Source organism: Rhipicephalus microplus, chromosome 4, assembly GCF_043290135.1.
Source record: "Rhipicephalus microplus isolate Deutch F79 chromosome 4, USDA_Rmic, whole genome shotgun sequence".
NCBI classification, from domain to species: Eukaryota; Metazoa; Arthropoda; class Arachnida; order Ixodida; family Ixodidae; genus Rhipicephalus; species Rhipicephalus microplus.
Window position 1 is genome coordinate 25,092,723 of NC_134703.1, and position 25,775 is coordinate 25,118,497.

A 25,775-nucleotide genomic window follows, 5' to 3' on the forward strand; every position below is an offset into this window, starting at 1 on the left:
TGAGTAGATGCACGTTGTAGAACCCCAGGTGGTCGAAATTATCGGAGCCTTTCACTACGACGTTTTTCATAACTATATGGTGGTTTTGAACGTTAATAACCAGATATCAATCGTCAAAATACACTTTCTTCCCTAAATTTGAGTTCAAAAACTTCTTTCTGAAACATTGGCTTGGTACACTTATATTCAAAAGTTCACAAAGAACCCTAAGATAGCCAAGCCAGACTTCTCTTCAATTTAAAAACTTAAGCCCTGAATGCAAATTGTGTCAACACTTTCAGCGACTCGCTTCAAATGGCGGTAAAGAAAAAGTAAAAAAAACAATAAATATAAACAAAAAATAAAATAAAAACGACGAATGATCCTACCAACGTATGAAATTCAGTCGTCCCAAAAAGACGCCTAATATAAAACCCAGAAATTAATGACCGAGGATAGCACATCTACACCAAACAACGATGATGACATCTTAATGATGTTATCGAAAAAAATAACGGAGGTGAATTTAATTTTATAAGGTAAGAAGTGATCAATGGTGAGGAATTAAAAGTACAGCACTGTCAAAAAGCAACAGCAACATAATCTGGCTCAGGAGAGGCGTGTTTCATGTGCACATTCGCATTGATTTAGCTTAGCATTGAAGTAGCCACGTGAGGATGCACATCACAGGTGAAAATGTCCTCACGTCCACAAAAAAAGAAAGGTCATGCTGCATATACACTTATTTCACCTTTGCCTACTAATACAAAACAATCTAAGTGAATGAAGCTTTAAAAAGTTGCTTCTTTTTCGTCTCACAGTCGTAGAGTGGAAACAATGGGCCCTGTTTTTATATGTTTCAAAACTCAGCCGTGCGAAGCGATAGCTTCTCAGTAAAATTTAATAAAAATGCAAAATGCGCTTCAAGTAATGTTTCTGCGAACACTTTGTTAACTGCAAAAGCCTACTTCACAAATATTGTTCGTAGTTTATTCAAGCGTAATCGAACAGCGCTTCAGGAAGGACAAAGTCTGTCATCCTAGCTTCATCCCGCACGAAGATCAGCTCAGTTTTGTTGTTAAGTCCGTTAAGCGCGAAAGTTTTCATTTGGCTGACAAGGATGGAGTATGTTAAGATAAACGTAAATTTTAAGCAGTGATTGTTCCGTGTCGGCAATCTGTAACGTTTTGTTCAGTGCCTCTCTAGGCCATCTGGCCAGGATCATCAAGAAAAGGGTACAAAGTCTTAAAACGATTGTGCTGGCGATGAGACGAAACACAATTAAAACTCGTTGTGCGGTAGATGACCAGAGCACGCTGGTTAGAAGGTTAAACTAACTGCAATATATATATATATATATATATATATATATATATGCCCACGGTAAGGTATCTTTTCACTCACTTTTCTTTCTTCACATTTACCTTACAATTTGGTCTAATAATAACCTCGCCTATACTTTCCTTGACATTATTGTCTGTTACATTTCATTAATATTGTGTCAAAACACGGAAAAACGAGGCCTTTAGTATACACTTCTTTCCCATTATATATATATATATATATATATATATATATATATATATATATATATATATATATATATATATATATATATATATATATATATATATATATATAGCGGACGTTAAGGGAGTGGCGTTACCGTGCAGCAAACGTTCGTCACGGACAGTGTCTTATAGCTTAGCGGGATAGCGTTTACGTGGTTCAAGTGTCTATAAGATAGGATGGTAGCAGCACCTATCGGAGAGTCGGTAAGTTAAAAAAACACTTAAAAGTAAAAGCAAACGAGAATGTTTTGCCTGTGTCACCGCACGAAGAATTGTTACAAATTCATTTTAGAAGTAACAAAAGTAAATAAATTTGAACCACGCACCAAACGCGAAAGCATTCATGTTGCCGATTTGCTTACATCGATCTCGTTAGGCCTAGAGACGTTCGAGATGAATGGGAAGCTATGTCAAAAATTACGCTAGCTTATCCGTAATACCCTGTCATCGAAGCGAACTGAAGCCAAGCTAAACCAATTTAAGCAGTCGCTTGCTACGAAGTGCATTTTTCAACAACTATACGCCAAAATCACTTCGAAACGGCCGTCCGAAAGCGCCGCCATGTTTGCGTACACTTATACGTACACCACGCTAACATGGTAACGGTATATCCTAAAGGTAGCGCGCGCACGGCAAGCGGTATGGATAACGTACATATCTGCGTATGCGTACTATACGATACCGCTATCCCGCTAGGCCCGGTGTAATGTAACTGTCTAGTGGTACAGGTAACTGCGCGCCGCCAGTAAGATGTTGGGCACAACCAGTAGAGAGAGTGAAACGGCCGTGCTGCTTCCGCTGGCTCCACCGACAAACATTCCCTGCACGTTATCTTGGCTGCCGCTATTTTCGAGTGGCTTGATGCCCAGCTGCCGGCAGATGACGTTGTAGTGGTCTACCATGCGCACCGGTCCGTTCTGGAAGCCTTGTTTCAGTCCTGCATGAAGAGTTAGTCCTGCATGAAGGGTTTGTCCAGAAAGTAGTAGGACTGATTTTTTTCCCCCCACAAATACGTCGTGAAGGATGGGAATGCTACTGCACTGGTCAGGTTGGGGGGCATCTGCTACTAGCGCGCAAGTCGTCACTCATCTCCCGGCGTTCATGGAGTGTACATCGAGTGTATGGCGAAACCATTTCAATGTACCTTGCCCTGTCATGGGTCGTTCAAGTGGTGAGAGGCTCAAAGCTTTTGGGAGGAATGAGAACAACTTGAACATAAGCAAGAGTCAGGACGCCGTTCAACGGCAAAAAAAAGTCACGGCAATCCGCCGAGTTACACCTTCTTCGCTGTCATGGACTTCCTGACCAAAGGTCACAAGTCACAGCTTTCCCAGCTACCCTACAGCCCAGATGTAAGTTCAAACTTCTTACTTTTTCCCCAACACAAAGGCTCATGAAATGACGACACGACAGCTCGGTCCACGTCATTGCAGAGGCCTAATGACGGAGCAGCGGGAATTCTAAATTATGCGTTCTAGGCAGCCTTCACTAACTGACAGTATCGCTGGAAGTGCTATGTTGATGCAGAACTGTCATGTTTTGAAAACTACAAGGACGATGTGTCTAAAATTTCAGTAATATTCCCCGTAGAAAATTCAATCTTACTATTTCAGGAAAAAATCCTGTATTTCATATTTTTATTCATCAAATACTGCGGAACCATAAACCAAGCATGAAGGGCGACAAATGGCATATACAGTGAATACGTTTGGCGAAAATAAAATAGTAATATAAGATTATGATGTCGATTCAAGTATACAGTGAAATACAGAAGTAGTACTAGGAGTAAATAGACCACTCAAAATGTGTTAATGCATCATGTCTATAAGTTCGCGTGTTGTTCTCATCAACAGCTGCGATAGATATCGGGATAGGTACAGGAATTAACTGTTAGTGTAAAGCAGCTTAGGAAGCCCTATAGTCTGTCTCCTACGCTCGAATGGCTAAATGCTAATTTTAGTAAGATTAGTGGAAAAATCAATCGGATCTTGAAATTTTTGTTAAATATAAATCTGACCACAATTCGCTGCAGTCTCTGAAGATTACTGATGTACGTTTCATGTTCGAATTCCAAAATATTGTCGTGAGGTCGTGACCCTGACGTAGGCAGAGACGGCTTGTCCAAAATGAAACTGTTTATTTGGCCTGACTTGTCGCCGGGGAACAGATAGTGAGATTACAGCAATATATAGACATTGGCCCAGACATCGGCAAACAGAGCATCGGGTATCGATCAACTGACAAGCGGTGACACTCGTCGGCTTTTGTACATGTGCCATCGAATACTCCAGCGTTATCGCTTGCGGCCCCGTAAGTTCCACGAGAATCTGTAATGTTCGCGTTGTGCGCGTAATCTTGACAAAACACTCTACTAAAAATGATGAAGCTTCTAGAACAGCTTCTAGTCGTGGTTCGCACTGACAGTCGCTGAAACCGAATACAGCCTAGAGCGAAAAAAAAAAAAAAACGCTTGTGGCAATATGCGACCATATGTCAGCTTAGGTCTAATTGGGTCATGTAAGCACATCGCATTCACATCATAAGTTTGTGCCTAAAAAATGCATAACTTTTCTCAAGGATGACGCTGTCGAGTGGCCTTTTTTGTCGTACAAGGTGGGCGTAAAAGGGATTGTCTAGTTCCCAATCGTTTATAGCTTATGTAATACTTGACCAATTCTCATGAACAAAAATTATGTTTCATACACTTTACAACATAGCTAGCTTACGTCAATGCAAATATCAGTGACCTGACCTACACTAAATTTGCGGGTACATGCGTTATTTGAATCAACTTCCAAAATGATAGTTAAGACCACACACACAAACAAACGCGCACAAACACACACAAAGATGACTTTGAGAAGCAGATTCAGCAAGTTTTCGGACACGCAAAATTTGTCGCAAACATCTCCAGTAGTTTACGAAAAAACTAGTTAATAATACAGGTGCTCAAATTGATTATCTGTGGCGCATGGCAATTTTATCACAACAAGAAAACAAATGATTTTTGTTTAACAAGAATTGGTTAAGTATTTGAAAATACATAAACATTTTATTACCGAGTTATTTTGTGCTTACCACGTATATGTACGTTCCTATGGAAACAGGCGAAATATTCTTGGACAGAAATGTGCTCCTCCACCACGTGTTCAAAATGAACAGTAATCAGTATCGCTACTGACATCAAAGTATTTTCAAGTTCCATCACTGAACGCCAGAGTTCTCTCCTGTGGTTTTTTTTTTTTTACTCTATCGTTCTAACTGCATCATGGCACGGCTGTAGCACGTGTACACCGTAGTGTCATCTGACGTTAATGTTTTCACTTCAGTGGCCGTTTAAATATAGCGCGGAGAATGCTCGGCACGCATTGAGTTAAGAAATTTGGTTCTGCTAGTTTCATACTACAATGTGAAGTCCATGCATAGTTAAATTAGCATGCAATATTGTTGAAACTGCGGCTCTGGGCCTATACATTGCTGTGCTCATGTCACTGTAGGCATGAGAAACTTGTCGGCAGCAGTTACACTGGTCGACGGGAACTGGAAAAATCAGCAAATCACAAACCTGGGCCAGTGGCTAAAAAGATGGCACGCATGTCCTCAAGCTTCATAGGGTCGTAGCCATGGTTTCCATTGTATATCTTATTTGACTGAGGCACCTGCTTGTCCGTCCCTTGAAGCTGATAAAGAAGAAATGGCACGATTGCAGAAATTCTCGTAAAGGAGGAAAAAAAACACTTTGCAGTTCTGGCACTTTCGGGTTTCAGGAACATTAGAAGGGAGATCGTTTTCCCCTTTCAAGACTGCAACAGACGAAATGGGATTTGAAGCAATGTTTCGGGCAACAAAACGTTGCTTTTGGACGACGAAATCCTAACTATAGAGCAGTATAACAAAGAAGGCTTACTTTTAGAAAAGAAAACAAAAAATATGTACAAATCATTCAAGATCAGCTGAAACGTGCACGGTACACGTGATTTTTTCTATTTCAATAAACGAAGTTGGTTGAAATACTGTTAGGGATACCCCGCAGGAACAACAATGACGTTGTCCATATTAGCACTAGCAGCGCCTGTCAAATGATTTGATAGGCGCTGAAAATGCTTGTGTAGACCAGCCAACCTAGTGACCTATCAATTCGGTATATTCGTAAAACAATAGCGAGTATGGAGAGGGGAGAGGGGTGACGAGAAAAAAAAAAACTAGCGTACGTTTTTGTTTATTGTACCTCGGGGCCGCAGAAACATCATACACCACTCCTAATGAGTGCTAGTATTTTTTCTAAGATTTAAGCCATAATAATAATAATACAAGTATCACTTGCGCTATACGTCATGGGCACTTATCTGTAATTAAAGAAAAATGTCGAAAACAGCTGGTACTAAGAGCCCCTTATAAATATTGGTACGCTAATTTGCACTGAACTCTTGTAATGCAATGAAACTGGCATATAAAACACTCCGCATGCGGTAGAGCAATACCAGGAAGTTTTCGAATCACTCTAATCTTTTCTTTCCTTTCCCAGCGGGGTCGACACAGTTACGGTCAAGTTTGCGCGTCTAGATTAAATTCCATGATGGTGCCCAAATTTATCATGGCTGACGCTGCCTCCAATTCTCGCTATAATTGGGGCAGTCAGAAAACTTTTGAGGATGGTCGGATATTTTGGCACAGCTTGGCGCCCTTTCAACAAGTTTCACGGTTTAGGCTCAGATTGGTGCAAAAATATCTTCATAAAACTGAAGACGCAGCTGTTTATTCACATCAAAACTGTTTAGACCCATCAAAGGTTGACGCAGCTGTTTAATTCCTGCTCTTGAAAAAATATATATGCTTAATCACAAATATGATCTACGTCCTCGACTTTCGCCGAAAACTTGCTGCCAACAACCGGCGTCAGGGAAGAAAATATTTCAAACAGAGCCATGAAGTGATATTATCGACAAAAGTACCTTCTTGATCTGGTATCCAGGATCTGCTGTGAGCACAATGGGTTGCGTCAAGTGAGTATCTTTGAGGTGGTACAAATTAGGCAACTCCTCCTTCCTAAAAACGTTCAGGCCCTTTATGTTCAAGCTTTTCAGCTTGGAATAAACCTGCAAGAGTTGGAATGGAAGCAGGCTATGTACCATTTAGGCAAGTTATTCGGGAAGTCAGGTTACAGAGCATTTCTGCTTTGGTCACGGATAGATTTTAATTGAAGCCGATGATATCTTTAGTTACCGTGACACAGTGACTTCTGTTCCATAGGACCCAATAAATGTTTATCGAATCCAATCCAATCAATTGTTGTTATTATTTCTCGTCGCAGTGCTGTCGGGGGCCTTTTTTCTGTAGACTTATTTTATTTATTTATTCAATACTGCAGACTCGAGGTCCGAGCAGGGTGGTAATACACATACAAATAAAATAATTGCGAAACGAAACAATAAAGGGCGAGGAAGGTTGTTTGGTAGGTTAGTTCATTCATCACATGTATTAGTAAGACAGTTCCATTCACATATGGTTCTTGAAAAGTACGAATACTTCAGTAGGTCTGTGCGAGCAAAATATGGGATCAAGGCCTTTGGGTGGTGGTGTCGGGTGGGCCGGCTACTAAGGGGTGTCAAATAAGGGGATGGATCTAGAGCTATTTTTCTTTTGTTCAAAAGTTGATCAAGGAATTCTAATCTAGCTTTTTGTCTTTGCATCTGCAGTAAGGGAATGTTGTTGGCTAGCATTAAATCTGAGGGTGAGTCTAACTTGGAGTACTTGTTGAATATAAATCTAACAGCTTTTCTTTGAATACGCTCAAGAGTGTGTATATTACGTTTTATATAAGGATCCCATACAATGCTTGCGTACTCTTGTTTTGGCCGCACAAGGGCTGTGTAACAAAGTGGTTTAACATTCGTGGGAGCACTTTGAAGTTTATGTTTAAGAAGACATAGTTTACGAAAGGCAGATGAACAAACATTATCAATATGGAGATTCCAAGATAAGTTGGAGGTGAGTGTCACACTAAGGTATTTGTAGGAGTTTTCTTGTTACAGTGGTGAAGACCCTAATATGTGACTTAATGTGGTGTCCGTACAATGGGAGTGTGGGCAGGGGTGCGCGACGATGTGAGGCCTATAGCACATTTGCCAAAACCATCTGCTTTTGGGGCAGGAGCTTCTTAAAGTCTGGGTCGTTCCCTCCTCCATTTGTGTGTAGTATGTATGTAGCCACCCGTAGTTTATGAATTGCTTACTAGATGGCGCTGTATGTATCTGTACTTCGAAATAATATCACTAGATGGCGTTAGTTGTTTTAGTATATTTGACGATTAAAGAGGACATATGGCGCTGTTATAATGAAATCACACACGGAGGAAGGAAAAAGGTAAGGAGAGGGCATGCCCAGCCGGCGCAGGGCGTAAAAAATGTGGCGGAAATGACATTCTGGCGGCCATATTCACTAGGCACAATGGCGGCGTTGCTATGGTTACGTGTTGCGCAGTGGAGCTGGTCTAGCAGTGATGGCCGCGGCTGGCGGTGGAATGTGTGCCTCCCCAGGTCTCGTGCTGAGCCGTGGCGGACAATATCTGTGCTCTAAACCGCGTTATTGGTTACGCAGTGTTCTCCTGGCTGTTACATTACTCTTAGCAACGTTTACAAATCCCTTTGTCCATCACGGGGTTTCAACAGTGCGTAGAACAAGTGCATATCCATGTGTCGTGCGGCGGATGACGCGGATGAAGCAGTTAGTGTTCAGCGAAATTGCGTTGGGCACCATGATGAAGCTGAATGACGACGAACGCCTTGCAGGTCAGTGACGGTTGAGCAGTGCTCCTGCTTGTGACAACGGACGACGCTGTTGAGCCCAGCAAGACGCCGTGAGGACCATGTGCACATACGTAGTTTCGTGTTGTGTGTGTACAGTAACCACTTGCATGTGCGTATTAAAACACCTTTTCTGTTCCGCTTGGTACACTCTTCACCAGCGTTGCATGTAATCTCAACGTAACAGCAACCACGTTCAACTGTCACCTGCACCGTGCTCAAAGTCACCACGGTCGCAGAATGCTGACGCCGGTGAGTTTCACGCAGAACACGGGACACAGTGGCCGGACGCTGCGTCGGCCGCGTGGCGGAATGCAACCGTAGAAGGCGCACGACCGATCGTGTTGTCTGTACAGTTGCTGAATTAATGACGTGAAAGCACTCACCGTTGTCAGTGCATCTAGCGCGCGTTCTCTCGTAGTTGCTTCGTTGTCGGCGAGCTGTTTCTCCCTGTTATTACTCGGACGAAGCGATTTCGCTGAAGGTGTCCCGCTGGCTCAGAGTGAGGAGCCCAGTTCCATTAGTTTCGGATCGTGACGACACACGCGCTGCGCAGCCCACGTGCTTTCCGAGCCGGAGAGGGAGTCGCGCCTTCTGCTTCGCATTCATATGTAAACAAGAGAGGAGAATTTGCCTAGTCAATATGGCCGACTTCCGGCTTCATCGCGGCTTCACAACGAGTGACGTCAGGGCCTCTCCTTACCTTTCCTTCCTTCGTGAAATCACAGCATATCCACGAAGTTAGTGATGATGAGCTTCGTCAACAACATAAATATATAACTATTTTTAGCATAGACATGTTATCTGTTATACAGCTAATGCATTCTAAGTTTTTTTTTTAATTGAAGACCCATAACATCCCTCCGCATTAAATACTTGGAAGTTGTAAGCGATCTTGTTTACAAACATAACAGTTTTCAGCCATTAGGATCTTGTATTGAGCAGTATATAAACAAGCCGAAATAAATAATACATTGTAGCAGATGAATACCGTTTGGTAGTAGAGCATCTGGCATTTTTTTTACCTCTAATGCAGGCACTTAACGCTTTGCATGACACATATATGAGAGCGCTAGCGAACCGCAGTATTGCCAGTTTTGAGGAGCTTTAAGAAATATAACGCCCACTTTTACACTGACCATACCTTATCAATCTTGTCCGGGTATGGCCGAAGCATAACGAACGACCCACCATCGAGCATGGAATGGAGATCATTGGCATCGATGTGTGGCTCAATGTCGATCAGGTCAAACTTCTCCGGGCTGGTGTCGGTCATGCCGTGGTCAGACACCACGATGAGGCTGAGCTACAGGAACCGAAGGACACCAATTCAAGACACCAAATTAACGCTATTGCGCGTTTAGCATCAATGAGCAAAAAAGGTGCTCTTATGAATGAAGACCAATTTCAATATTTCAATAATTTTCGCGTCTTGCATGCGTGATATTGTTGCTTCTACATTAAATAGTGGTACACAGACAGAAAACACACCGAATATTCGCTAAGTATATTAGGACAAATAGTAACAACGTTCAGTTCACCATGCACCTAAAGGCCAGTCTTCTTTTTGTTTTTTTGAGTCTCTGTTTACTGCGCCAGTCCGCGTGTGCTGTGTTTGTTCAATTAAAGTATTCTTGAATTTGTGACAGGATAGACTATATCGTCGTACGCAAATTAACACAATTTATTTGCGTCAAACCGTCGGCTTGCACAAAAATATACGCAAAAATTCTTGGCGTTTATGTGTGTAGCTGCGTATAAGCACTATGTGCGTTCTCGCGTGAGGCCAGTTCTACTCAATTGTTGCAAATGGAATGCTACATGCAAAGTCATAATTAGATAAAGCAATTTCGCGTCTCAAAGAATCATTATCTAGAAGCCTAAAGTGTAACACTCGGTTATTCCAGTGGCAAGCATATATTTCTGCAGTGACGAGATTGCACCCATTGCTAAATATTTCCTGCAAATTACGAGTACAAGCCTAACAGTTACGGAAACCACCATCGGCGAAGAGAACACGTCATATAAAATCACCGTCTGAAAAGACAAGAAGAAGAGTGCAGAAGGATATAAAAAGAGAAAGACTGCATCTGCTTAAATTTAGTATTTTCGTTTATTCTCAGCCACAATTTCCTTACCTGATCGCGTATGTTTTGCCTTTTGGCTTCGTCAAGCAGGTGTTTGATGACGTTGTCGGCACTCTTGAGCGCTTCTCTTCGCTCCATAGAATCAGGACCACTGGCATGTCCTGAAACCAAGGTGCAGCTCATATCAATCCCATGTAGCACACGCAGGGATGCATACATAATTTTGCTAAAGTAGGGAGGTATTCAGGATATCCGGACCCGACAGCTCTGGATCCATGGATGAGCACACGAATACATGAAATCGATGCTCTGAGCAACGACGAACTGTTGTTTTCTGATGGGGGCGGAGGGGTAGGGGTGGGGTTCATTTCGTGAGGGCGCATATCCTCTGCTGTAGATAGCTCGGCCGTGTCGGGTGCATTTCATTCTGACTGAGCACATAGACGGCCTGTGTCATCTGTCTCGCAAGACTGCGGCACGTGCAAATGCTGGAAGAGCCGAGATGTCTGTAGCGCCTTGCGCGCCGCCTTTCTAGAGCCCCTAGTGCGGCAGTTTGCTTGCGTTAAATCTAGTGTCAGTTGCGCGCAGAAATGGCAGGCGATGCTAATAGCTGTTCATGCTGTTCGCGATAACGTTGTGACTATGAGTACAAACCGACATCCAGGGAAACCTGCACATATTTACTAAAGAGTGCGTGAAGCTGTGGTTGTTAATTTATTTATTATGAACTATTTTAATTAGCAAGTTAATTTAATTATTAGTTATATTGTGTTCATCACCACTTCAGCTCAACTTAAGGAGTTTTACGCGCGAAAACCGCCATACAATTTAAGGTTTGCTGTACTCGAGGACTCTGGAATAATTTTGGCCACGTATACATGGCCAAAATTAAGGGAACCTATAGGCGCCATTAATTGTACTTACATTTAATCTCACGGGTATGGTCGCGCTTTGCAAAAATGCGGCCATTGTGGCAAGGAAATGAACCCGCATCCTCAAGTTTAGCAGGGCGACACCTTGGCCTGCTAAGCTGCCACGCCGGCTGATGTGATATTCACGGCCGATGAAAATATGAATAGAAAATTTCAGGACTCTTGTGCTGCACCTTCGAGAGTATAACGCGATTGCATAATCGGGTCTCTATACGCATCGCCTTCTCAATTACTATCGCCTACATTGCATAGTTTCGCGGTGGACACCCAAGAGCATGCCGCAAGGAAACGAACATATGTGTGCTAAACAGTTACCATTTAAAACTGTTCTATAATATGCCTACTGCAAGTATACAGTTTCGAAGGGCCCACTACACCATCTACCTTTTGCGAATCGACAGAGCCTTTACCATGCGTTCGTAAGGTGCCACCTGCCGCTGCATTCTTGGTGGACGCTGTTGCTCATAAGAATGATCAATTGCGTCTGGTGCTTTGTATTGATTGATTTGTAGGCTTTAACGTCCGAAAACCACGATCTGATTATGAAAGACGCCGTAGTGGAGGGCTCCGGAAATTTCGACCACCTGGGGTTCTTCAACGTGCACCCAAAGCTGAGCACACGGGCCTACAACATTTCCGCCTCCATCGGAAATGCAGCCGCCGCAGCCGGGATTCGATCCCGTGACCTGCGGGTCAGCAGCCGAGTACCTTAGCCACTAGACCACCGCGGCGGGGCTCTGGTGCTTTGTAACGTAGGGTCTTCAAAACACCCTGCTTGCCAAGCACAACACCTTTTCCGATTCTCACTAGAACCGAAGATTATTATGTATTTTGTTAGCATCTTTGTCCATTTCTAGCTCCCAACCACCCGTGCCACCACGGACACCAAAATTTCCGTGAAGGGAGCTTCTTAGCGCTATGGTGTTAATATTTCATGTACTTTCGTAATAAGTCGCCATTGCTATCAAGGATTCGCCTTTCTAGCGATAACAGCGACATATTTACTCTACTGCAGTTATAATATGCAAGTGAGGGGCTGCGCTTACGAAACGAACTAACAGATGATGAGCTACTTATTACCGCTGAAATCGCGGATTTTCCTAGGATAAAGCCTTTACACTTTTTTTTCATTTGAACATTTTATGTGTGCTTTAACATGCAAATCTACATGATCCCGCGAGCCATGTTTTCATAGTGTACAATGAATAATGATCTCGCCCTGCTATCGCTATGGTTAACAAATGGTGTGAGAGCCTTAATCAAGCTTTAAAGTTTTTTCTTGTTTTTACTTTCACCCCGCAGCACCACTGTTTGTGAATTTTGCAACTCCTGTGAAGTCTAAATAAACTTAATTAAAATTGAAATCGAATTTCACCCAATATCTCAGCCAGTGAACATAGGAACACTGCCGTGGCGCCCAGTTTGGTTACACGTGAATTGCAGAGGAAAAAAAAACTCTTTCTGTTGCTCACGAGAAAGGGACAGAAATAAATAAACGGAAAAGCATCCCTGTTGTCATAAAAATGTTACTTGGTTCCGTTTTTTTTTAATTTTTGTGTTGCTCTGGCGTTCACATGCGAATACTATATGCATGGCTGTTGTTTTAGGTGAGCGGCAATCAGGAGAGATCTTACTTGCATGTGCTTAATATCTAGTGCAGAAAATTTCCATTTGGGGTACATTTACATTGCATGAACATTCAAGTAGTAAGACTGAGACTGAGTGTGTGATCGTCTATCCATGTTCTTATTCAACCGGAAGTTTCAGATGTTGCCATTATAACGAAGAAAAATTCGGTACCAGGATAGAAGCTAGCCGGCTTGAAACATTCGCATCAACGTCACCCTTAACAGCTTCACAAGAAAGCATAACAGGACTACATACCTACTGCATCGACGGCTTCGTAGTAAACAAGTGCGAAGTCGAGTGTATTCTGTTTAAATTTTCCCACTATTTCAGATAGTGCGCTTTTAGTGTCGTTTTCAACCGTAGGCCACTGCCAGTAACCCCTGTATGGAATGCATGTGGACGGCCTGGAGCCTCGTATTTCCACCTGAAGGTAGAAAGAAAAAAAAAACAGAGGGGTGAACGGCGTGAACTCGATTTCCTAACCCAGTAAGACCCTTGAGGTTGTGTCTACGGTAGTTCCCGTTACATTAGCCACATAGCGTTTGAAACAACCTTCATCAGTTTTAGACGTATTGATTCTTAGACTCACCCACGTGTACGTGTTTATTGACAAATGAACAAAAGCTGCTAAATCTTTATTAATAAAGTTTTGTTGGTAACATTCTTTTTTGTACATAAAAAAGCACTGTGCTATTTACATAACTTTTTGCAGATATTGTTGCAATTTTTACATGTGACAAAACTACAAGTCTTGCGTGACATAACCTTTTCTCAACGTATCTGGCAACACTTTCTTTAAATAAACGAATCAACGAACTGAACTGTGATTCCACTCGACTACACGAGGATGTATTTGCGCTTTAGGCAATCGTTCCGACGCCAACAAATTCCACTTCGAATGCGACGGGGTAATATTGCAACCACTGATATACTTAAACAGTGATAACGCTTCTGGTAACTACCAAATACGGTCTACCCTCTAAAGTATAGCTTACATAAACGTGACAGCTTCAATGCCTCACAAAGCGCCAACATTTACCGCGAACATAAACACAACCGATACTAAAAATCATCATGTCACGTCATCATGAAATCACAGATCACCGAAATTGTGTTACGTAACCATGACGTCAGGATAAACGTCAAAAAATGACGTTATCACAAGACATGATCGCTTGGTGAAAAGCGGGCTGATCACGGAGGCAGTGCAAAACCAGGTGTGGTGCAAAAAGCTTATATCGACTCCGATCATAGAGGCCATGCGAAATAACGTTAGGTGCAGAATGCTTTTTGTAGGGGACGGGCGAGGATCATTACTTCAACTGAGGCGAAAAATATGATGGCTTTAAGCAAATGCTTAAGAGACCCTGTGACGTTCTTCCTTTTTTCTCCGTTTTTTCTTTCCTGAGCAAAAACTTCCTTTTGCAGCAAGTTTATGTTTCCCCTCACCACCTCACTTTTTTGGCGCCAATAAGAGATTGCACAAAGCTAGTGAGCGCATACCTGGCAGCCGTCCCACCAGTACATGCCCGTGCGGAGTCCATTTTTCTCGGCCGTCACCCAGACTGGTTCAGCGTGGTTCCACCAGTGCGGGTGCGACGCATTCGGGTGGGGCGCCATCATGAAGAAGTCGTCGTACTGATCGTCGTACATGTAATTCTGCACGAAACCGTGCCGCTCCCCGTACAGACCTGCACAAAAGGCGAGGAAGGAAAAGTGTCAGCGCGTACTGAAGCACAATAAAATCGTCTTCAATGGGTGCGTAGTTTCACACTATGTCAACAAAGGTACTCTCAAGGTCTAACAATTTGTATTGCTCTTGGTCGACGACGAGGAAAGTTCTTTCAGCTCGCTTAGACCGTCGAACTAAAGACACCACGCAGTGAATGTGTGGCGCAGTGCGACTGCTTATTGACTTTAATGTGTTTATATACAGAACATCAAAAAAGGCTCTTGCCGTACCGTCTTCCTGTACTACAGAACATCTCTCAGTTGAAAGGGGCACTAAAATAAAGCGAAAATATAATTTTCTCCGTATTGGTAAACTACCCTCACGATACCAAGAACACTACGCTTGATGCGATAAGCTTGGAAAGTGAAAAAGGAAGAAAGAAAGAAAGAAAGAAAGAAAGAAAGAAAGAAAGAAAGAAAGGAAGAAAGAAAGAAAGAAGGAAAGGAAGAAAAGAAGGAAGGAAGAAAAGAAGGAAAAAAAGAAAGGAAGGAAGGAAGGAAGGAAGGAAGGAAGGAAGGAAGGAAGGAAGGAAGGAAGGAAGGAAGGAAGGAAGGAAGGAAGGAAGGAAGGAAGGAAGGAAGGAAGACAGAACAAGAGAGGCAGGGAAGTTAACCAGGTACATGCCCGGTTGGCGTCCCTACGCTGGCGGAAAGGGAGCATAAAGATGAGAGGGAGCATAAAGATGAGAGGTAGCATAAAGAATGGAAAGAGAGGATAATATGTACGAGAAGGAAATAAGGATGGCGACGTCACCTTTATGTGCTTGCACCAGCCGTCCCGAAGTCACAGGTTTTAACAGCGTCTATACTAGGAACCACATGATTCCCAATCAATAAAAATGAAGCAGATTGTCCTCTCAGTGAACCACACACTTGACATATCAGGTTTCTGAAAATTTCACACAGCCAATGTGGCCAACATAGAAAAAAAAGCAAAGAACACACAAATTCGTGACGCCTACTTGGGAGCTTTCAGCGGAAAATCAAAAGGTGTAACTTTTGAGATTGAATTTATCACCTAATATTAGACTTACGAAGGGGAAATTGACGATGGTTGAGTTTCCAGAATACTTCATTAGTCTAAACTAATTTGTTATTAGATGCGGAGCATCTTATACTCGCGCCTTGTAGTGCGCCGTCCGCGCCGTCCGCGCCGTCCGCACCGCTTCTCGAACATTCGACAGCTGACGCGCGCGCATGCGCCGTCGCGCCGTCGCCCACTCTTCCACCATCTGTGCATCCCTTCCTCCTCTACACACCGCGCGCGCTTCACTCCTCCACCATCTGTGCACCCTTCCTCCTCTACACACCGCGTTCGACATCTACAATTCTCCTGATTCTCCAGTGGACGCGCATGTGGCGTCGCGCTTCGAGAACATTCAACAGCTGACAGTGCATGCGCCGTCGTGCTGTATATATACTCAAGGTCGGCGCTCGCTCGCTCAGTTGCCGCTCGTCGGTTGGTTTGTACGGCGCGTCGACGTCCAAGGTCGCGGTGAAATGAATTCCAACGAATCCACAAACACAATGATCGACGTCCCTTCGACCAGCGCCGCCCTTTCGCATACGTGTGTACGTGTTCACTCATTTAACACCCCCTCCTACAACCACGTTAACCAATTTAGCCATCGACCCAAGTAAGTCGCAATTTAACACCCCATTTCACAACCACGTTAACCAATTTAGCCATCGACCCAAGTAAGTCGCACTTTAACACCCCGTTAACCAATTATATGGTCCGCATCCTCCTCAGTGTTCCCCCGAGGGAAGCTGCGGGCAATTTTTTTTTCGTTTTAGTGTCCTTTCAGCACAAGAATAGTAACACAGCACTATTCGTGTTACTATTACTATTCTTGTTACGAATAGCCAAGTCTATACATGTTAGCTAAACCAGCGAGAGCTTATCCATGTTTGTCGAAAGATATCTCGAGTGCGGGAACGCTGACAGCAATCAGTCTCAGTATGGTCCATGCTTCCGCCGCGGTAGTCCAAGCTCATGTGCGCTTTGTTGCGACAGTGTCAACGCCGTGACCTCACTGAAACCCCCGAGATAGCTTGGTGCGCCTCGGTGCATCAGTCACGAGGGTTTTCGGCTGCTGACCCTATGGTCGCGGGTTCGATTCCGGTCGTGGCGGTCACATTTCCACGGAGGCGAAATGGCACAGGCCCGTGTGATATCAGTGGACATTAAAGAACACTATATGGTCGAAGTTTCCGGAGCCTTCTACTACGGCGTCCCGCACAATCAGTCGTGGCTTTGGGACTTTAAACGCCATATAATGCTATTATTATTATTATTATTATTATTATTATTATTATTATTATTATTATTATTATTATTATTATTGGAATTGCGCAGGAAAACAGCCACTCTATATATGTTTATTCCATAAAGTCATCTACAGCACGCACGTAAATACATTTCCACCAACAAAGCCCCATTGCACATCTCGCAGGCTTCATAATCAGCATAGTTTTTGTTCGTCATTTCGGCCACACCCAAGCATCTAACGCATCCGCGCTATAGCACGTGCCATAGTTCAATGGAATAACCTTCCTGATGATGTGGTATGCACTGGTGATCACGTGGTGTTTAGGAATAAAATACTAACTATATATGACTGTGTTTCCTAAGCATGTATTTTATATTCGTGTTCATTCATTGTACATTGACATCTCGAACCGTTCGAAAATTTATAACGCATATTAGTGTCATATTACTACAGTGTATGTTATCGAACATTTTAGCAATTGTATAATCTACGTGGGTTTTGAATTCTTTTCGTTTGTTTTGTGTTCTTTTCAAAGAACTCTTGTATATATAGTCCCCCTCACATAAAGCTTCTACTTGGAGCCTGTGAGGTATTTGTAAATAAATAAATAGATAAATAAATAAATAAATAAATAAATAAATAAATAAATAAATAAATAAATAAATAAATAAATAAATAAATAAATAAATAAATACTGCTACTGAGATTCGTGAGAACCTCCTGGGGAGCTCTACTGTGCTTACGAAACTGTCAGGTGGACACCCCATTTCGGTACATAAATACGTTCGTGCAACTTTTACTGGCTGAACGAGCGGAATTAACAGGTGTTCAGCAAGTCAATGAATTACGCACATAACACATGCACGGAGAAAGCACTCAAAGGCGGGCCTCAACAAGCAACACACAAAAGTTAGTACGATATTTATTATATCAAAGATGCGACTCAGCTACAGTTCAAGTACACATTGAAACGAAGGATCGAAGTGCATTTCATCGGTAAAATGCGGAATCTCACAACGATGAGATAGCTTACGTGCTTTGCCGAACGAAGGCCTGAACCAGCGGTTTTTAAAAGCTATCGCTTCGAATCCAGTGGGGCCCTATAATGGGGGCTCCTCCCATTTGAACTTGTACCATCCATGTGTACAAATAAAGTTCTTCTTCGACCTATCTGACTTCATACCGTAAAGATAATTACATCACACCACACGAATCTCTGTTGCCATTAAACGTGCTTTCCTTTTCTAACTCTCCAACACCGATAGCGCAACTTTTGAAAACATCAGGCGCACGCACTCACACACATTTGTGTGTGATTTCACTCACACATATATGTGAGTGGTATCATATTGAGGGCCTTGTCTCTTTTGCATGTAATTCCTTCCTTTACCACATGGCAGAATGGCAAGTATGAACTACTTGCTCAGCTCTTTAGCAGATGCGGAATTCTCCTTGGCAGCTTCGTCGCCTTCAGCTGTGATTACCTGTGTCAACGACATGTAAGAATAGTATTTAGTAATAAGTTCTTAAGAAAAACGAACTTGGACAAGCGGTTGTCACAGTGAGGCCGCACTCCACGCCAGAGTGATGGACTGTGATTGATGGTGTGCTGGGTTACGTGCTGTCTTTCTATCTTTCCTCTCCATTATTCAAACTTCTGCATCAAGTTTGCATGTGTAGGGGAGCAAACCAGTCATCCTAGACTGATTAACCTCTCTGCTTTTCCGTCTCTGCTATTTCTCTTCTCTCTTTCTAGCAGCTGCTACCGTAAAATGTCGTGCTTTATACACAATTTAGCAAACCCAGAACAAGATCCTTCCGCGGGCCTAGCTCAACTCCACAAATGCCTGTATGCTCCGCGGCCTCGTATTAACTTCAGTTTTGAAGCAGTGAGTAATTGCTTGTAGCCTGCGCGAAATAATTTCAAAGTTACTTTTAAAAATGCGTGTACACTCCCTAATACTTCTATTTTGATTGTGCTTTTAAGTATGTCGGGGCTCAGTAGTGATATTACTCTTTCAATATCACTTTTTAAAAATGTATAGTGTGTGCCTTTGTCGTTTATATTGCCTTTGCTGTCTCGTTGTCACAGTGAACCTGGAACCACGGGACTTGTCAGGCTGTTTATTCCAGCTTTTTTCCCGGTACGAAGGGCTTCCTGTGTAACTGCACGCGGTAAATGAATTAACTCAAACTATGTCAAACGGCACAATTTGGTCCGCGGTGGATGAGAGTCCTCCTGTGTGCGAAAGCCACAGGTGGCCAGCGCTGTATGAGCGCAGAAATGACACGCTTTAGTTGCATCAAAGCAGAGTACGCTGTAAGTGTAGTACATGACTTAGTGCCAATCTGCGAAAGCTATAGAAAGAAAAATGTTTGGTCGTTTTCTGTGAAATCTCCGAGCTCTGTGTTTTCTTTTTCTTTTTCCCGTGCGCATTCGTGTTCACCTTTTCGTGCTGAAAGCTACATTAAGGCCGCCACAACGTTTCAATGCATCGCGTGCGGCCGCAGCTTCTCAATCTAGATATAGCAATGCCAGATATAGCGCACCTTTCAGAAAGCAAACAAGAGAAGCAGCGATATCCTAGCTGACAATAGGAAAATATAGTAGATCGGGAGGCCAACTAATGTGAAGGACACATAACCGGCGGTCACAGTCACGGAACTCCATCAGGGAAGGGGAAACACAGTCAATGTCGGCAAAAAACAACGCGGGGGTGATGGAATTCGAAAACTTGCAGGCACGAAATGAAAACCGCTTGCGCAAGAAGATTGCTCGAAAAAGTGTTCGTGCCGCAGTGTACATAAATACAGGCCACGACGACGATGACAATCATAGTTACGATGAATATTAAAGAAACGTCGGTGGTGAACATTAACTGCACTCCGTTATAGCACCCCTCATAACCCGTTGTTGAGTTCCTGGGCGATAAACCCAATTGCTAGACGAGTTATAGCTCAAAATACTCGACTACGTGAATACAAGCAGCTGGCCCTACTCATGTGACAAAGCGTGCCATTGAAGGTCTGTGTTCTTCCAATAAAGAAAGACAATTTGGAGTACGATGAACAATACAATGAGAAAGCCATATGCATAATGTTCTCTAGTTTATCTGCCAAATCGCATCGCAACGCCTTGGGTTATAAACTCGACATTTCTAATTATTAATTGTTGTTGTTTAACATCCGAAAACAATCATATGAATACGAGAGACAGCGTAGAGAAGGGCTCCGGAAATTTTGACCACCTGAAGTTATTTACCGTGTACCTAAATTTAAGCACACAGGCCTGAAGCATTCTCGCCTCCATCGAAAATGCAGTAGTGGCAGCTGGGGTTCAATCCCTCGACCTGCGGGTCAGCAGCCGAGTGTCTTAGCGACTACAGACCACCATGGCGGGTAACTCAACATTCCCACTGCTGCCTCCTTTTTTGTGTGTATTCGTACAAAAAAAAAATAGCACGATGATGAGCCTACACCGATGTAAACGCGACTGCACTTCAGAATAAAGATTCTAGGGCTTTTTCGAGCGCACTCAAAAAATATTTGCAACATGTATAACAATAGTATTGACCATATACTAAACCTTACACCATATATCTGACACCATGCCTTACACATAGTTCGATGTTTTGTTTGTACTTGTTTATTTCAGTATTTATGAACAAAGTGCAACAATGTGTTCTATGTACATTTCTGTACGCTCTCTCAAGCATTTACGTCACCTGAAATCCCAATGATGTCTTCTTGTATTTTTGTTCGTTTTCTTGAAAAATCAAAGTTTTTTTCGATGTTCTGATTTTTTTATACAAATTGTATTCAACTTGTATACTTTCTCCCGTCAGACCCACTACTAGCCTATGGGGATGGGTCTAATCAGTGTTGTGCATTTCATGAAATGCAATCATAACAACCTCAATAAAATGAAAAACGAAATGAAAATGTCAAGGAGTATACGAGCGTCACGACCATCATCTGCAAACAGGTTAGGCGCCACATCCCACGTGTGCTCTTTTTTACTTGGTTGTCGCTGACGCCCGCGAAGCTCACGCCACGCGTCGTACAGAGTGAAGCGGGAAAGGAAACCTCGACGGCTCTTGCCACCAAGAGGTGCAATCAACTTGGGTAAAACACAGCCACAATCACACAAAGCAGGAAAGAATTGCGCGCTGCAGTTAGCAGTACCTGTTTGCATAGGTATATCAGCGCTGCCGACGTATACACGCGCGGTTCGGGAATATAGTGGATTCGGGCCGAAAATATAAAAAAGAAAAGGTTAATTTCGTTTTACATACGTGACAACGCAGCTTTATGTAGTCAGTAAGCGCACTTGATTTCAGCAAGCTGCTGAAATCAGCGTTCTCACTGACTGCAGAAATAGGGGCCACGAGTTGACACTTTCAGCCGTTGTCAGTTTTGGCATGAGTCCAGTCTGTATACTTAAACAACACGCTACTCGACAGCAGTCATTTCTTCATTCAAGCGGGAGGTAACCACACGTGAATAGTGACTTTTCAGGCTATTCTGGGATGTAAATATAATTTTTTCCCACAATACATTTTTTTATAGAAATGTAATGACAGTAACAGACCTGTCATTTTCGCCTGCGAACTCTTAAGCGAACGCCGAAGCACTTTACGGCACTCAACGTTCTATTAAAATGAGTAAATAATAATAAAACTCTTATCTTTTTTTAGTTTTAAACTCGAAGCCTAATTGATTGATTGATATGTGGGGTTTAACGTCCCAAAACCACCATATGATTATGAGAGACGCCGTCGTGGAGGGCTCCGGAAATTTCGACCACCTGGGGTTCTTTACGTGCACCCAAATCGCAGCACACGGGCCTACAACATTTCCACCTCCATCGGAAATGCAGTCGCCGCAGCCGGGATTCGATCCCGCGACCTGCGGGTCAGCAGCCGAGTACCTTAGCCACTAGACCATCGCGGCGGGACTCAACTCGAAGCCTGTTCTTTACATTGAACAATAGTTCGAAGTGACAATTCATGGTCTACCCATATTTTTAGAAATCCCAAAATACGCACGTAATTTGTGATATTGCCAAAATTTAAAGTACCGATCTAGAGGATGTGAAAACCGAGTGCGCCAGGCGTGCATGTGAAGTCAACACTTTCATGTTACGTCATAACGGTACTTTACATTACAAATTTTGCAACAAAAAAAAAAGGGGGGGGGGGTCGATGCAGAACATGGCCAGGAAGAACAGCGAGTTGTCATAAATACACCAGCATGTATGGTGCTTCCTGCTTATCTGACTGTTTCGGGCTATATTTTTTTTCCTGTACAGCGTAAAATAAGGGCGCAGCCACCATGACACTCTTCGTAGCCAACGGAAGGAGTGGTTTGCTCTCATTTGAAGTATAAAGCTCAGAAATACTGTATAATACCCTTTCAAGTGATGCCAATAAAACGAAATATCCAGCTGTAGCAACATCTTTTTCACATCCTCTACCGAAGCACGAACGGACCCGATGTTAATGCATTTCAGTTTAGCGAAATATAGTGCACGGCACATTTCAGTTCTACGAACACATTTTGTGACACCATTCAATGCCTCCCATGTCATACTCATCACAAGTACAACTACACTTCCTGTAAGCACAGCTCTATACCGTGGACCTCGCGATAAGTTCAGCCAGCGGTGCACCACTGCCGCCCCCGCAGAGGTCATTGTTTTGCGCTGATAAGGGTGCTTCATACCACGTGACAAACAGTCGTACCATTCCGGCTTTGAGCTGGATTTTCGTAACCGAAAATCCGGTAGCTGCAGCCTTAGCCCTGCGATCACGTGCTCGTTATCATGAGTGCCAAACGGGTGAACCTTTCTCAATATATATATATATATATATATATATACATATCTTGAGGTCTTGTGTAGGCTGTATGAACTCCAGGCAGCGTCAAGGCGATAACGCGAAAACAATTGAGATCCTTGCGTCAACACTGCCGACAATTCAGCACCAGCTACAAGCAGAGCTAGCCGCATCGGAAAATCCTTTGCTGTTCAGCTACGTTTAGTTTACGAGAGTTCGGACACACAGATTAAATTCATAACCACAGCAGTACTAAGTGCACAAGTGCAACAACAAATTACTGAAATTTCCAAAACAGGCTAAATAAGCGGAGATTGAAATTAAAATTCCAAGTAAATGGGTCTCAAATTTCATTTCTACAAAGTTTTCTTTAACTCCTGATAATAAGTTGCTTGGTTCATAAGAAGAAATGGACATGGACGGGGATCATAACACGTAGGCAGGATAACCGCTGGTCATTAAGAGTAACTGACTACATTCGAAGAGAAGGCAAACGCACGATGGGGAGGCACAAGATTATGTGGGCCGAAAGATTGAATACGTTCCCAGGTATAACGTGGCACCAAAAAGCACAAGACCAAGTTGATTGGCAGATCATGGGTGAGGCCTTTGCCCTGCAGTGGGTGCAGACAGGCTGATGATATTGATGAATAAGTTGCTAACACCGCTATTTCAGTTCAGCGAAGTTTCCTTTTAACGAACATTTCCTTTTGTTTTCCTTTTGTTTCTTGAAGTTCGTTCACGAGGAGTTTCACTTTATAGAAGCTTCGGTGCAACATCTCCAAAGGCCATTCACGAAAAGTGTGTTTTCTTTCTTATTGTAACCACCCAATTGCAAGGACATGGCCTTCGCAAGGCTAGAAAACGCAGAACGCGGGTGAAAAAAAAAAAAAAACGGATCTTAGCTTATGTCTGAAGATCAGTGTTTGAGGAAACATCCTTGTACGGTGCGTGTGCAGTCTGCTGCTATAGGCTGCAAAAGATAAGACAACGCCACTCGATATACTAGAGAGGTGCTACTTAAGTGTATCGCGCGGCTTTCAACCGCAGCGTGTAATCAGATAAGCTGTTGCTAGTGCAGACAACAGGCGTAATATGCTACATTACGATGAAGCCTGGTATTGCCCACAATGACAGGCAAGGCTACTTCCCAATTTCGCGAAGCTGTCATTAGCCATTATAGTCCTGTTAAGGAGCATCCTAGAGTCACACTAATAAGGTTCATGCAATCCTTGTGGCGGTGGCTCTTCCATACCCAAGTGGTTATCGAGAAATCGCTCTGAACTGGCTCTCATCCAACGTTCCGTTTTAGGCCTGTTTTTTTATACAATGGAAACACTTTTCAACATGATGAGGCTCATACTTGTTGGGATATGTCGTTGTACACTTGCTGCGGGGAGGGGGGGGGGGGCTAACTGGAGTGGTGGTCCTATTGAGGTGATTGCTGGTTGTGACAAGAAGGACTTGTCCTTGAACAAAAACTGAAGATCGTTTCTTCGAAGTAGGCCCGACAAATAGTTAAATGAGAATAAAGTTTTCAAATATCACAGACAATGGTGAACCGTGCAGCTAAAGTTTCAAGAGGCCATCGAGAAGGCCACCGGGTTTCACTAGCTCTTTTATCAATTTAACAGCTTGAAGCAACCGGCAACTCATTCATGTCATGGTCGAAGACATCAACACTGTAGCTTTGAGAGCTAGACAGGCAAAGTGAGTCCAAATATTGAAAGAAAACAATATTTCGTTTGCAATGCATTCGCTAAAAGCGTGCACAGATAGTTATGTATACACTTGATACTTACATTTTGAAAATTAAAGAAAAAACGAGTCGTGTGCTCAGACACTAAAATACATCGGAAGCATCCAAACGCATATATCACTGAAAAAGCATTGGTGAAACACCGACGTCTAGCGTTTACTTTTTTTCTAACTGACCGCGTGCCTGTCAAGCAATCAGTTTCGTATTTGTGAACAAAAACAAGTTAGGTATACTTTGCATGCCATAACAGGCGGTCTTTCAAAAAAGGCAGTATTTATAAAAAAGCGCACGTTTGGGCTGGATGATAATCCATTGATTCTATTTCAGCGCAAACTTCAGGGACGATGGACGTGAGAACACGACAAACACATGCGCTAACCTTCGAATGAACTTGAATTTTTATTGTTGAGACACACATGTATTATGATAACCACGCGCCTGCTCCACTTCACCTCCACAAATCACGACACCGTACAGTGATAACAGTGAGTTTAGAAGGAAGATGAAAGGCGTCATTCGAAATGCGCCTCAACCTTAAAATTCTGTTAGAAGTTAGAGCTTGTGTGTCGTACAGTTTCGACCCTCGTTCCTGAAGTTTGCGCTGAAGTGGCATCAAGGGACGGTGTAGACAAAAACACAGCTCACCTGTGACGATGCTGTACCAATTGGGGTACGAGTTGGCCGGCATGATGGGCACCACGTACTCGGCCTTCACTCCCGTCTTGGCGAGTTCACCGAAGCCCGGCAGGTCCGGTTCGGACAGGTAGTCCCAACGCACGCCATCCACCAGGATGAGGACCACGCGGGGTCGACCCGGGCTCGCCACTGAGGCTGCGTGAGATCCGCAGAAGACGAGTGCGGACACCAGCAGAAGGCGAAAGGCGCCGTCGACAAGGCGAGAAGACGCGACTTTGTGCGATGATATTAGCCGTGGTGGGCTCATTTTCGAGCCCGACGGGTATGTGCGTTCACAAAATGCAGGTCTGTGGCTATTTCAGGACTTATTGCCAAAGAAGCAACGATACGACGGCCTCGAGAAAGCGGCGAGATTCTCTCGAAACTGGCGAATCGGTTAAGCGGGAAAACTCAGGTTTGCGCGAAAGCACGTCAAGAGACGCTAACTGCTTCCACCGGTAGCGCAACTATCCCCTTGTATGCGGCGGTTCCTATCTCG

General features: G+C 43.3%; 1 protein-coding gene across 2 annotated transcripts; it reads right to left on the reverse strand.

The window, feature by feature from the left end:
• Positions 1–1,861: 1,861 nt before the first annotated feature.
• On the reverse strand, positions 1,862–25,775 carry LOC119171746 (glycerophosphocholine cholinephosphodiesterase ENPP6). 2 transcript variants are annotated; one of them, XM_037422572.2, is made up of 8 exons: positions 25,247–25,775; positions 14,505–14,692; positions 13,257–13,425; positions 10,492–10,601; positions 9,498–9,659; positions 6,503–6,646; positions 5,116–5,230; positions 1,862–2,487 (listed from the first exon to the last, which is right to left on the reverse strand). In XM_037422572.2, the coding sequence occupies exons 1-8, from the start codon at positions 25,542–25,544 to the stop codon at positions 2,267–2,269; spliced, it is 1,407 nt and encodes a 468-aa protein (XP_037278469.2). In that variant the 5' UTR covers positions 25,545–25,775; the 3' UTR covers positions 1,862–2,266. The 2 variants fall into 2 exon arrangements, with proteins under 2 accessions (XP_037278469.2, XP_037278470.2); XM_037422573.2 differs by lacking the exon at positions 6,503–6,646.